At 44.8% G+C, this 13262-nt stretch overlaps 1 protein-coding gene across 1 annotated transcript in view; it reads left to right on the top strand.

The window, feature by feature from the left end:
• Positions 1 to 12577, top strand: part of STON2 (stonin 2) — a gene marked incomplete at its 5' end in the record, with an annotated part of 109071 nt that extends 96494 nt beyond the window's left edge. Inside the window, 3 exons of the mRNA XM_015558008.1 lie at positions 472 to 2307; positions 7906 to 8108; positions 10102 to 12577. Coding sequence (XP_015413494.1) covers positions 472 to 2307; positions 7906 to 8108; positions 10102 to 10185 — 2123 coding nt within the window. The remainder of the gene's footprint in view (positions 1 to 471; positions 2308 to 7905; positions 8109 to 10101) is intronic.
• Positions 12578 to 13262: the final 685 nt, after the last annotated feature.

The following is a 13262-nucleotide window of genomic DNA, read 5'->3' as shown; positions in this document are numbered from 1 at the left end:
GTTGTGGGCTCAATCCTTAGTAGGAGGCATGCAGGACACAGCCAATCAATGATTCTCTATCATCATTGATGTTTCTATCTCTCTCTTCTCCCTTCCTCTCTGAAATCAATAAAAATTTATTTTTTTTAAAAAGAATACAAACTTCAGAGCAAAGAAAACATCTATCCTAGAAACTCATAAAAGTGAGACTATATAAGAGTTCAATTGCAAGGGAACTTGGTCCTACCAGTGCATCTGTATCAATAGACTCATTTGTATTCTTACTGTATTGGACATGAGGCCCCCCTTGTGTGCTTATTATAAAATTATGAGATGTGTGCCCAGACTAAGCACGTGAGACAGGTAATGAACTGCTTTGGAATTTATTGAATTCCAGATAAAAATCTAGTCATCCCTCATTCTCATACCTCAATTTCCCATACTTCTAGGTGCCCTGGATAGCAGCCCTCATGTGTTTTCCTTTTCTTTTAGACAACTCGTCCTCACTCCAGGAAGATGAAGAGGTAGACATGGAGGCCATCAGCTGGCAGGCCAGCAGTCCTGTCATGAATGGGCATGCTGCCACTCCGGTGACTTCTGCTCGTTTCCCCAGCTGGGTCACTTTTGATGACAATGAAGTCAGCTGCCCTTTGCCACCCATAGCCTCTCCTCTGAAGTCAAACACACCATCTATTGCATCTGTGACCCCAGATGTATCTTATTACTCAACCGGCTCATTTAAGAAGAGGGAACGTCCCAAGAGCACATTGATAAACTTCTCCAAAGTTCAGAAGCTGGACGTTTCCTCCTTAAACCATCCACCTCCCATAGCCGAGGCTCCACCTTGGAGGGCCACCAACCCTTTCCTGAATGAGACTCTCCAGGATGTACAACCCTCCCCAATCAACCCTTTCAGTGCTTTCTTTGAGGAGCAGGAGAGGCGCTCCCAAACCAATTCCACATCTAGTACCACAGGCAAAAGCCAGAGGGATTCTCTCATTGTCATCTACCAGGATGCCATCAGTTTTGATGACTCAAGCAAAAACCAGTCACACTCTGATGCTGTTGAAAAACTCAAACAACTCCAAATTGACGACCCCGATCACTTAGGCAGTGCGACACTGCCTGATGATGACCCAGTAGCCTGGCTCGAACTCGACCACCCACCTGGTGCAGCACCTTCCCAGCCCAGGGATGGGTGGCCAATGATGCTAAGGATCCCTGAGAAGAAAAACATCATGTCCTCCAGACACTGGGGACCCATCTACATCAGACTAACAGATACTGGTTACCTGCAGCTGTATTATGAGCAGGGCCTAGAGAAGCCATTCCGAGAGTTCAAGCTGGAGATCTGCCATGAGATTTCAGAACCCCGGCTCCAAAACTATGATGAAAATGGCAGGATCCACAGCCTGCGGATTGACCGCGTCACGTACAAGGAAAAGAAGAAATACCAGCCCAAACCTGCTGTCGCCCACACAGCCGAGAGGGAACAAGTGATTAAACTGGGCACCACCAATTACGATGACTTCCTGAGCTTCATCCGTGCGGTTCAGGACCGTCTCATGGACCTGCCTGTGTTGTCCATGGACTTGAGCACAGTCGGCTTGAACTACCTGGAAGAGGAGATTACCGTGGATGTCAGAGATGAATTCTCTGCCCTCGTGAGCAAAGGGGACAACCAGGTTCTCCAGCACCACGTCTTGACACGGATCCACATCCTGAGTTTCCTCTCGGGGCTGGCAGAGTGCCGCTTGGGCCTCAACGATGTCCTGGTCAAGGGGAACGAAGTCGTTTCCCGGCAAGACATCATGCCGACCACCACCACCAAGTGGATCAAGCTCCACGAGTGCCGTTTCCATGGGTGTGTGGACGAGGACGTGTTCAACAGCTCCCGGGTCATCCTGTTCAACCCTTTGGACGCCTGCCGCTTCGAGTTGATGCGGTTCAGGACAGTGTTTGCCGAGAAGACCTTGCCTTTCACGCTCCGGACGGCCGCGAGCATCAACGGGGCGGAGGTGGAGGTGCAGAGCTGGCTGAGGATGTCCACCGGCTTCTCCTCTAACTGTGACCCCCTCACTCAGGTTCCCTGTGAGAATGTGATGGTTCGGTACCCTGTGCCCAGTGAGTGGGTGAAAAACTTCCGCAGGGAAAGCGTCCTGGGGGAAAAGTCTCTGAAAGCCAAGGTCAACCGGGGGGCCAGCTTTGGCTCCACGAGTGTGTCTGGCTCCGAGCCTGTCATGAGAGTGACTCTGGGGACTGCTAAGTACGAACATGCCTTCAACTCCATTGTGTGGAGGATAAACCGGCTGCCTGACAAGAATTCAGGTAAGTGGAGGGTTTTCGTCTGTGAAAACCACTGCCCGGTTGCCAAGGCAGCAGGATCAGCGTTCCACATCCTATTTCCCTGTGAAGTGCTGAGTTTTGGTGTGTGATGGGGATGGGGACGGATGGGGAGTGGGACAAGAAAAGCAAAAATATTTGAGCAAAGTAAGTAACAAACATTTCGCTCCATCATTTCACCTCCTGAATGGTTGCACGTCTTCCATAAAGCTCTGCTTTATTCTCCACTGAGCTGCTAAGTGGCTTTCCAGGGCAGCTATGAATTTATATTCCTTTCTGACTCATTAAAACATTATCTATGCTGCTGGAAGCTATCCATGGCCAGATCCTAGAAGGCTTCTGGGTTCTGAAGAGATGCCTTTTAAACTATGCCCTGGTATAGATAAAAGGGCCGATTCATTACGGCTGATCATATGTGCCGTACAGGTGAGGAGTATATTTTTATCTCAGCCATCCCATGAAAGGCCTGTCAATCATAACATCTTGAGCTCAGAGTTGGGATCTGGGAAAGGGGAAGAGGAGAAATGGCCTGTGACCAGACGGAAGATCCATCCAGAATATGATGGTCCAAAAGGCTGAAATTCTACCAGACAAAAAGTAAAGGAAGGAATGTGCGATTTAAACAAAGAGATAAAGCCAACCAGCCCTAGCGGGCCTGCTCACAGCTGTCAGGGATGGTTCTGTGCCTGCGTGAGCCCGGGAGGCAATGACTTTCTCATGGTTCCAGTGAGATTCAGCAAAACCACAAAACTAGGGAGCAATCAAGCCAGCTCTATAGCCTTACTGATGAGAGTAAGTCTGGGTGAGCCCAGTGGCAGGCAGTGCGCCCATGATCCTGTGTTCTTTTAAACCACTTCTCTTCTTGTTTGTAATAAACTTGGCTCATCTGATCACAAAAGTGGGTATCCTAGCCGAGCAAAGAGAATAAGATTTGGGGGAACTCTTGATTGGAATGTCTTTCTCTTGTGAAGATACATTCTTTCCATTCTCACCATGAAATCCTAACAGTGTTCTGTGTCTTCATTTCCTGTTCTGTGTGGAGAGGCTGTTATCATACTCTAAATATAATACGATGGGGTGGCAAGAAGCAATGGGATCTGGTCAACTCTCCAGGCATCCCGAGCCGTGCAGGCTGTGTCAGACACTGGGCGTAGCAGGGCAGACCAGGGAGACAATTGGACCTCTGTGTCTGGGGCTGGATTTGCCACCCTCTATTTCTAAACTGACAGAACTTTTAAGATAAAGTCTTCCTCTTTGTGCTTGTTAATTCATCCTCCCTGAAAGATCCCTGTATTCTAGCGAGAGCACTGTAGTTTCTACCTCAGCCACAGGCCCCTCTGAATTAGTGGAGGAAAGGAGAAAGCCTGAATTCTCTGCCACAGAGGCCTGGGGAAAAGAACTGAGGAGACAGGGAGAAAATTACTGTTTAACCTGCTAGACACTTGACATGGGGAAAAACAAGGCTTCCTGTGTACGTTTATTGGGATTTTTAGCTCTTGAGTATACTATTAGGCATGGACTCAGGTAACTTTATTTTGGGACTATTGGGTTTTTCAAGGTGGAAGGGATGTTGGGGACAACTTACTCAAACTCGTCATTCTGCATAGGAGAAGATTAAGGGCCTGAAGGTGACACGACTCGTCTGAAGTCACAAAGCCACATCTGGGCTCTTTTCCCAACACCACAGCTGCTTCTTCGTAAACGACACCAAATAGACCCAAACTTGAAATAATTTCCACTGTGGGGGCTGAGATTTGCAGTTTTCCCAATGTGTACATTTCCCAATGTGTACGCACATCTACCATTTGTTTCAAACTTCTTTCTCTCAATTATTTGAAAGCATTACCGGAGGGATTTGGGGTCATAAGCCGCAAAGACTGGCTGGCTGCTTTAAGGAAAAGGAAGCTGTTGGAAGGATCTGGGCAGCTCAGAATTGAAGGCAGGACAGCTCTTGATAGGAGGAACTATGGTGTCTCCTCAGGCTGCAGCCACTGGGACTGATCGCAAGCCAGCTTCTGTCCTTGTGCCACTTGCCTTGAGTCCAGGAGGACAGTGCATTTTGACCGACAAGCCCACCAAGATGACACAGTGCTGGGGAAGATTATTTCCCAAAAAGGGGGGATGCGTGGGGGATTGTCACCAGAAGAAAAGAGAATGGATCCAGGACAGGGGAAAATAGGTCTTCAGCAAACACTTTCCTAATGCTTCCCAGTGGGCAGTGTTCAGTAGGCTCAAGGCCAAGTAAATACAGCTTACATATTACATATGTATTTCCAGATGACTGTAACCTTATTTGTAAAAGATTTTTGAAATACAGGAAAACATAGGGATATTTGGGAATGTTCTCACTGAAATTTCCTCCCCCCCCCCACCCCCCCAATCCCAGTTACTGCTTTTGCTGTCATGGCTATATAGATTTATAAGTGAAACCCCCAAAAAGGGACTCTTGTAAAACTGCTGGCCACTTCTGGATCAGTTTAGGAAATGGATAGCACCCTTTCCTGGAAACTGGAGGTATACAGGATCTGAACGCCAGTGAGACTGCAGGTTCTCACCGTTGCTGGTACTCGCTGCGCCCAGCCCCTGTCCTCCCCATCCCATGCCAAGAAACCAGAGAATTGATGATCTATTAGTAGTTGGAGTTCTTCTGTTCTGGTCTTCAGACAGCCTTGGGAAGGTGCCTTTTATAGACTATTTTTCATAATCCTCACCCTCCATTTACAGTGAAGGAAGCCTAAATCTCTGCACACCCATTCCCACCTGCAGTGGCCCTGCATCCCCAGCCCCAGCGGGCAGGGCAGGCAGAGCACAGGCAGCATGGGCCAGCAGGGCAGCACCTCTGGCTTTGCTGGCAGCCCACACCACCTCAGCCACAGCAGGTGTGTCCCAATCCCAGCCCTCAAAAGACTTCACAAGCCGCCACTGGGCGCCAGCAGCCATGTGCGTGTGCAGCCCCCATCTCTCTGCATTCTACAGGATCCCTCCCACTCTATTCCCAAGTTTTTCTTAATCCTAGAAGGCACCGGAACAAAGCACGAATCCTGCTGCTTTCCCGGATTCTCCACCAGGAAACAAAACATTCTGTCCTGCCCAGGTAGCTTTCTTTGCTGGAATTCCCATAAGACCAAGTGAAGAGAAAACCAACCCAATATGAGTCCCCATTTATGGCAAATAGACATCTGAATTGTAATGTTAAATGTTCTCAAATCCATCCAGGAAGATGACATGATGCATGGGCTCATTAGCTCATAATCATAAATTAAACCACACCAGCTTTCAGAATTGTACTTCCCTATCTGTCCACCAGCCCTACGCAGCCATTAGTTGATGCTGGGAATCAAGAAAGAATGTTGCTCTTAGAGAGTTAGCTGTGAATACACTTTGGTGGGTGACAGAAGAGGGTCAGTTTTGTGGACAGTAATGCTTTCTCGATACTCAAAATGTGTAAATAAGGGTCATTATGTAAAACTGTTTTTCAGGTTGCTATTGAATGAAATTAGAAACTCCTCTATATACTTTGAAGTGATTTAAATCTATAGCAGTACCTTGAGAGAAGTTGAAGCATAATTTAGAGTCAGATCTGTTTTATTCCCAGTACTACAACTTAATGACTCTGTGACCTCAGGCAATTTACTTAACCCTCTCAGAGAAATCTCATTTTCCTCATCTATAAAATAGGGTTATTAATACCTAACCCATTAAGAATGAAATTAGAAAATGCTTTTAAGTGGTTAGCACAGTCTCTGGCCTATAATAAATGCTCCAATATGATAGCTATATAATTACATCTGTGGCACACAATTTTTTTAAAAAAATGAATGTCTTTTTAAATACTATAATTTTTACTATTACATGTATCTTAAATTCCTTTCCTAAAACCAGTGCAAATTTTTCAATTAATTTCCTAAAGTTTTACTCTTTAGAAAGAACCAGTGAAACATTTCACATTTGTGAAACAGAGCAAAACAAATACTTCACTCTGTAATGTTTTCCTTGGAGAGAGGGTGTGTGGAGGGCCTCGCTTACTGAGATTAAAAAGTCCCTCCCAGACCAATAAAGGAACTTGGGATTGTTTATTTGGGAAAACTCAGATAACTAAGGGCTGTTTCTGTTAGGTAATGAAATCAAAGCCGTGTAACATCGTTTCTCTGTCGCGAGTTGCTATGTGTGGGTTCTTATAGCTGACTTCCCCTGCAGACCTTGTCACCCCGTAGACCTTGTCACCCCAAAGACCTGGTCTTGAGATTTGGAAACAAGAGGTTATGACTCAGACAGCGTGGTTAGAACAGTTTGGGGTCAGACGGCTGGGCTCAGTCAGGCCTCAGCTCTGCTTCTTTGCAGAATATATTATGACCTCCAGATTCTGTTACGAAGAGACGGTGAGAGAATCTGCAGAATGGAAAACATTCAGCACAAAACATTCAACAAATGTCCTGCTGCATCTGATGAATGGTGACGACCACAGAGCTTCATGAGTGACAGTCACAGAAATAAGCTCTAACCCTTTCCCCTCAAATACCTAGTAATAATTCTCCATGAAAATCCAACCTTGAGTTTACTATCCAAGTACAGTAGAATGAGCCATAGATGTATAGAATCAAAGAACAGGAAGGGTCTATGCCTAGCATTGTCCAGTCTACCCTTTCCAACCACCGCTCCCCACCGCCCCACGCCCACCTACCCAGCTGCCCTACTTTACAGATGATGAACTGAGGCCTGGAGAGACTAAAGGACTCGGGTGCAGGATCTCTGCTGATTAGCAGGAGAGCTGGACGTCAAATCCAGGGGTGCTTGCTGACTCTTAGTCTGTGTGATCTCCGGTGTTTGCTGCGCTTCCCTAATATAAATGTGCTTATAAGGGTGCTGTCATTTTCATATGTCATTCACCCACAAAAGCAGGCCAAAAACATTTTTTTAAAATATGAAATGCTATTAAGAAAATTCAATTTATCTTTCAAAGGAAATCGATTTTGCTCCAGGTGGCTGTCACTGGTGTTTTATTAGGTGCTAAGTGCCGAGCCCTTTTATTCCTCTCTGCCAATCTACAGCCCCCATTTCCTAGTGTTTGTGCTGTGCGCACATGTCACCCTGATGTGAGCAGGCAGAATGACCGCTGCTTCTCAGCCATGGTTCCATTGCTAGGATACCAGGCTACTGTCATCAGATAGTGTTGTATCAGAGGGTCAGAGCAATTTCTGCAGAGGCAAAGCCTCTGCTCACAGCCGGCCCCTCTGAAAGACTTCCAGGTCTCCTTTGTTGTTTTGTGTGTGTGTTTAAATCCTCACCTGAGATATGTTGTTGTTGTTTTTTAATTGATTTTAGAGAGAAAGGAAGGGGATGAGAGAAACAATCATTGATGTGAGAGAGAAACATCGATCCCTTACACACCCGGACTGGGGATCAAACCTGCAACCTGGGTATGTGCCCTAACCAGGAATGCGACCTTCCAGTGTACAGGACCGTGCTCCAACCAGCTGAGCCACACGGGCCAGGCCTCCAGCCCTCCGTTGTTACTGAGGTGGCTCTTCTTCCACTTCCTCCCCAAAGAACCTGATCTGTAGATTCTTTATCTTTGTTTCATAGCTTCTGGTCACCCACACTGTTTCTTCTGCCACCTTGAACTTGGCTCGGACCGGGAAGTGCCTTCCAGATTTGCCAATCACGTGACTGTCGAGTTCAGCATGCCCACCACTTCGGCCTCCAAAGCTGCTGTAAGATCCATCTCTGTGGAAGACAAGACTGACGTCAGGAAGTGGGTCAATTATTCCGCACACTACAGCTACCAGGTAGCCCGGGAGGCATCTGGCTGATGTTACCCCCTCTCTCCCCTCCCCCCTCCCCCCTCGCATTCCTTTTAGCAGTACCTGCGCTGGGTGCAGTATTCTCTTACCTCCTTGGAGGCGGCTTGCCATGGTACATAGCCCTGGGCGAGTCTGCTCTGATGTAAAGGAACAATCTCTCTAGTGGGCAAGAGGAAGGTTGGGGAAAAAATAAGGAAGCTAATAAAAGAGGAGACTATAATGTCATCATAAACAACAACATAAAAAAGAGGACTGGGATAAAGGGATTTTATTATCCATTCATAATGTAATTTATGTTGCAGAGTAGTGAATTTGGAAGTCAAGAGGAGTGTCGGGAAAGTGCTAGCCCAAGGCATACATTGCAGCTACAGGAGTTGATGACGTGGGTCTGAGTAAAGTTAGGACATTCATGACCTGGTCACTGGGCTGTCACAGGACAGAACTCAAAAGCCCAACCAGCTTCTAGAGTAGTAACAGGATCAGGCTGTGGAAGGAGGACAGACACCAAGCTGGGTGTGCTGACACGAATGGTGACTATATCCAATGGAGTTAGCGATTCAGTGGGAGGATATTAATGCCAGGGATGGGAAATGGGGGCTTTTGAAAAAGGATTTTGCAAAGTGGCTTAATAATTTTCTATTCATAATAATTTCCTTAGAATAATATGGTGATTTGTTGGTTTTTAATTGCCTCCTTAGTTGTGTGGTCTACCAAAAAGAACACATACTCCATCTTGTGGCCAGAAAAAAACACACAGCACTTTCCTCAGACATGCGATTTTCAACCTTTGTCATCTCATGGCACACAAACTAATTACTAAAATTTTGTGGCACACCAAAAAATATATTATTTTACAGATCTGAGAAAATATATATATAATTTTGATTCATTCACACCAGACAGCTATTTTTGTGTTGGCTGTTGTCATTGTTTTATATGACAGTCTAAGGCAGCGGTTCTCAACCTGTGGGTCGTGACCCCTTTGGCAGTTGAATGACCCTTTCACAGGGGTCGCCTAAGACCATCCTGCATATCAGATATTTACATTATGATTCATAACATAGTTATGAAGTAGCAACAAAAATAATTTTATGGTTAGGGGTAAAAACATGAGGAACTATTTTAAAGGGCCAGAAGGTTGAGAACCACTGGTAAGGGAAAGGAGATCAGTGCCCGACTAAGTAGTCAGGTACTGCGTGTTTTATATATTCTTGCAGTAAATCGCTGCCCTCGTCAACTGTCCTGTCTTGACTTTTCCCCCTCATCATAAATGTCCACTTTGGTGTTGAGGAAAGCAGCTTTAATTATGAAGCTTCCTAGCTTGAAGGATCCCCTGCCTGGCTTACCCAAGGCTCCAGTTGAAGTGTGTCACTTTCAGGGCAAGATTAATTTCTGATTCCTTGACAATTACAGCTACAGTGTTTTGCAGACAATATGGGTAGAACTGAAAACACTGCAATACTTATCAGCTTGGAAACTTTTTTACAGAGATACAGTAACTGAGAGTGTAAACAGCCAATTGCAAAGGAAGCCATTCATTTTTCAACCTCTGTGCTTGCCTGCTATATGCCTACATTGCTGGGATGTAGTAGTGACTAGGGCCAGCCCTTGTCCTATGGAGCCCATGGTGCGGTGTAGAAGGTACAGTGGGAATACGCACCGGAGAGCGCCTCACTCTACCTAAAGAATCAAGAATAGCTTCACAGAAGAGATGACCTTTGAGCAGCTGTGCAAGACAAAGAACAAGAATCTTCCAGGTGGACAGTGAGGGGGAGGGAATCCCACACCAAGTGAAGAGTCTGTGCAAAGAGAGAATCATCATAGACACAGGGCAAATGGCACCAGGGAACCCCAAAATATGACAAAATCACGAGGACTCTCAAGGAATCTAAACCCAGTGAGGTATTCTCTCTTGGTTTATTTATTTCTTGGGATGTTTTCTCTTCTGACATTTCTCTCCAACTTTTATTCATGGCAGGTGGAGATTGAGCAGAAAAAGAGTTTGAAGCCGGACTTTGAAGGAGATGAAGTGGAAAACCCCAAGGAGTGTGGGGTCCAGTGACGAAGCCTCGCTGAGAGGCCGTGACCTGAGAGTCCCAGTAGGACATCTTCCTGAATAGCTGAAGTTCAAGTCAGTACCTACATGACTACCCCATGCTGGGAGCAGTGTATCGGACCTTCCTGTCTGTAGTTGCCTGTGTGTGAACAGGAGACCTGAGACGGCTGCTGCGGAGAGGCTCTGACTGCCTGAAGCAGCCGGTTCACCTGACTTGGAGCTTCCTCATTAAGCCACCTCTGCCTCTGCTTATCTCACAGCACTTGGGTGTGGTTTGTTGTGACGAGGAGAGTCAGGAAAAGAACCTCCCATCAGTGTTGGCATGACTTCCTTCTGGTGTTCTTCTGTCATTTACATGAATTCCTGGAAAACACGGTCTTGAGAGGTTAATTAAGAACCCATCTCTGTCACTCCCTCTAGAAAAGGTTCAGAAAAGGTACAAAACAAATTTCCTCTTTAGGTTTCCTAATCCTTTCGCAGGTGTCTCCATTCTTTGTATATGAACACTATGCAACAGACGTTTTCAAGACTAGACTGTTTTGAATGAAACACTTTTTCCATCTCTCTAAGGTTTTGGTCACAGGATGGAAAAAGGCACAGGATGATACTCTTTTATTCTGTGATTAGCCCCACATTCTGCAAAGGGTGGCTGTTGAAAGGAAAGCAAAATTGAGCTTATTTTTCTTCATTCTGGGGAAAAGGGACATTCATTGTAAGGTTATATTCAATTCAGGAGACAGCTTCAATCTCAGTGAATTCCCAAATTCACATTGAAAAATATAGGCCATTTCTGATTTCTGAAACAAGTGGATATATATATGTTATACCTCAGGCATTTGGGAGCTCTTTTTATACCTCATAGCCAATAGAGAGCACATGTCTCTGTAACTCGGACTTTTCAGGAAACGTATGCTGAAGAGATCATTTCAAAGCTGTTTTAAAACTAAGCTTGTGTGAGCTTTCCCCAGAAATTCAGAGTTTGACAAGCACAGTATTGTAATAGATCTAAAAGGCAGAAGACTCTAGGGTAGAGATGGTGGGAAAGTCATACTTTTTAAACATAGATTTTAAGAGTCTGGGACACTCAGTCTTCTTTGCCTTCATCCGTTCCGGCTCACATTCTGCACCTCTGCTTCTTATTTGTACATTGGTGTTTTCTTACCACACAAGAAGCTACATCAGCCATCCCGAAGGGGATACCTGCTCAACAATTCAAAGGCAGCCTGTCTCTGTCTTTCTGTATATCCATGAAGAATGGAGGAGGGGGACAGAGTGCACATTGATCAGATTTGTAAATGACACAGAAATAGACATATATCTAGTCTGTTGACCAGGAGATTCAGGATTAACTTATTCAATGAATAGTCATTGAATTCTAACTATGTACTGACACTAGGATATAGGAATCATTATAATTTTTTGAAATACCTGAGCATAAGACTGAAATTAAAAAGATGAAATTGAAGCATTAATGAAAAAATATATTTTGAGTTTTCTTAAATGCAACCCTCTAAGAACAGCATGGTATATGTGTTGTGTATTTGTGGATGTGTGTGTATATTGTGTGTGTGTGTGTATGTGTGTGTATGTGTTGATGGGAAGGGGGTTGGAAAGTCATGGTTTCACAGCAGTTCATGTAGAAATGTTTTCTTATGGAAATAGGAGTTCAGTTTTGAATCAGGAGTATATTGTGGCTATTCATAAAGCTAGTTCATTTAACCCGTGGTAATAGAAGTCCAGGGAGCCCTGCAAGCTGCACTGGTAAGACCACATCTGGATGGAAGGTTGGGTTCAATTCTGGGTACTATATTTTGAGAGAGACATTAATACATGGATTGTGTCCAGAGACAGGTGGCCAGGGTTGTGAAGGGTCTGATTATACAAGGAACAGGGGAATAGATACCTGAAGAACAGAAGATATAGCTGGAAAGGAAGTGCAGAAAAAGAGGAAATGATATAATAGGTGCATTGAAATTTCTGTTGAGTTATAAAATAGGAGAGGACTTAGACTTACTCTGTGTAGCTTCAAAGGGCAAAAATAGGAACAAAGGGAAACTTGATACATGACAGATGTTTGCTTCAAATATAAGAAAGTTTTCTAATAAGAGTTGCTTTAAAAAGGAATGGACTCAATAGCAAAATTTCCTGTTGCTGCAAATGCTCAGGCAAAAGTTAAAATAATGATCTATCCCAGATGCTTCAAAAGGTTCTCTTACATTGGATTTGAGCTGATGACTAAGATCCCTTGTACATATAGGAGTAATAGGGCTCTCTGACTCTAGGAGTGGTTTATCATGCTCTTTGAAATATAGCGGGGTCCCCCAGTGAGTGGTGTCAAGTGAGGGTTCCACAGTATTTCCCTTCCCCTCTTGTACTAAAGGCACATGAGATTCCTAATTGAAACATCAAGGTGAATTGAAGACTTAGCAAGGTGAAGGTCATTCCAGCACCTTCCTTACCCAAGGTTAACATCCACACGCCCTCTCAAGAGCTCTGCCTCACCTATTAGCATCACATGTGTGTTGGACCTTATATCCCCACTTGCTCAATTCGGATTGTTTCATGCTTTCACCTGGACTTTTTTTTTTTTTTTTTTTTTAACCAAGGGCTGGGAAAATCCCTTCCATGCTGTCTTTAGATTCAGCAAGCAAGTTATTATTAATATTTAAAAACCTACCACTTTGATTTCATAAAATTTGTTTTTCCTCTACCATTTTGGGGAAACAGATTAAAGGTAGCCTTTAAGGGCTTGGAGAATATAATACTATATATTTCCAGACCTAGTGTTTTGCTAGTCACCTACACAGAAAACACAGTTGGGCAAATTACCCTTTTGAAACAAAAACATCGTTTTATTTTTTATTGATTTCAGAGAGAGGAAGGGAGAAGGAGAGAGAGGAAAAAACATCAATGATGAGAGAATCATTGATTGGCTGCCTCCTGCACACCCCACACTGGGGATTGAGCCTGCAATCCAGGCATGTGCCCTGACCAGGAATTGAACCATGACCTCCTGGTTCATCAGTGGATGCTCAAACACTGAGCCACACCAGTGAGACTCTCCTGAGTTCTAAAAATGTTTT

Source organism: Myotis davidii, unplaced genomic scaffold, assembly GCF_000327345.1.
Source record: "Myotis davidii unplaced genomic scaffold, ASM32734v1 scaffold309, whole genome shotgun sequence".
NCBI lineage: Eukaryota > Metazoa > Chordata > Mammalia > Chiroptera > Vespertilionidae > Myotis > Myotis davidii.
Note: the sequence above shows the minus strand (reverse complement) of the source record. Positions and strands in the feature narration are given on the sequence as shown.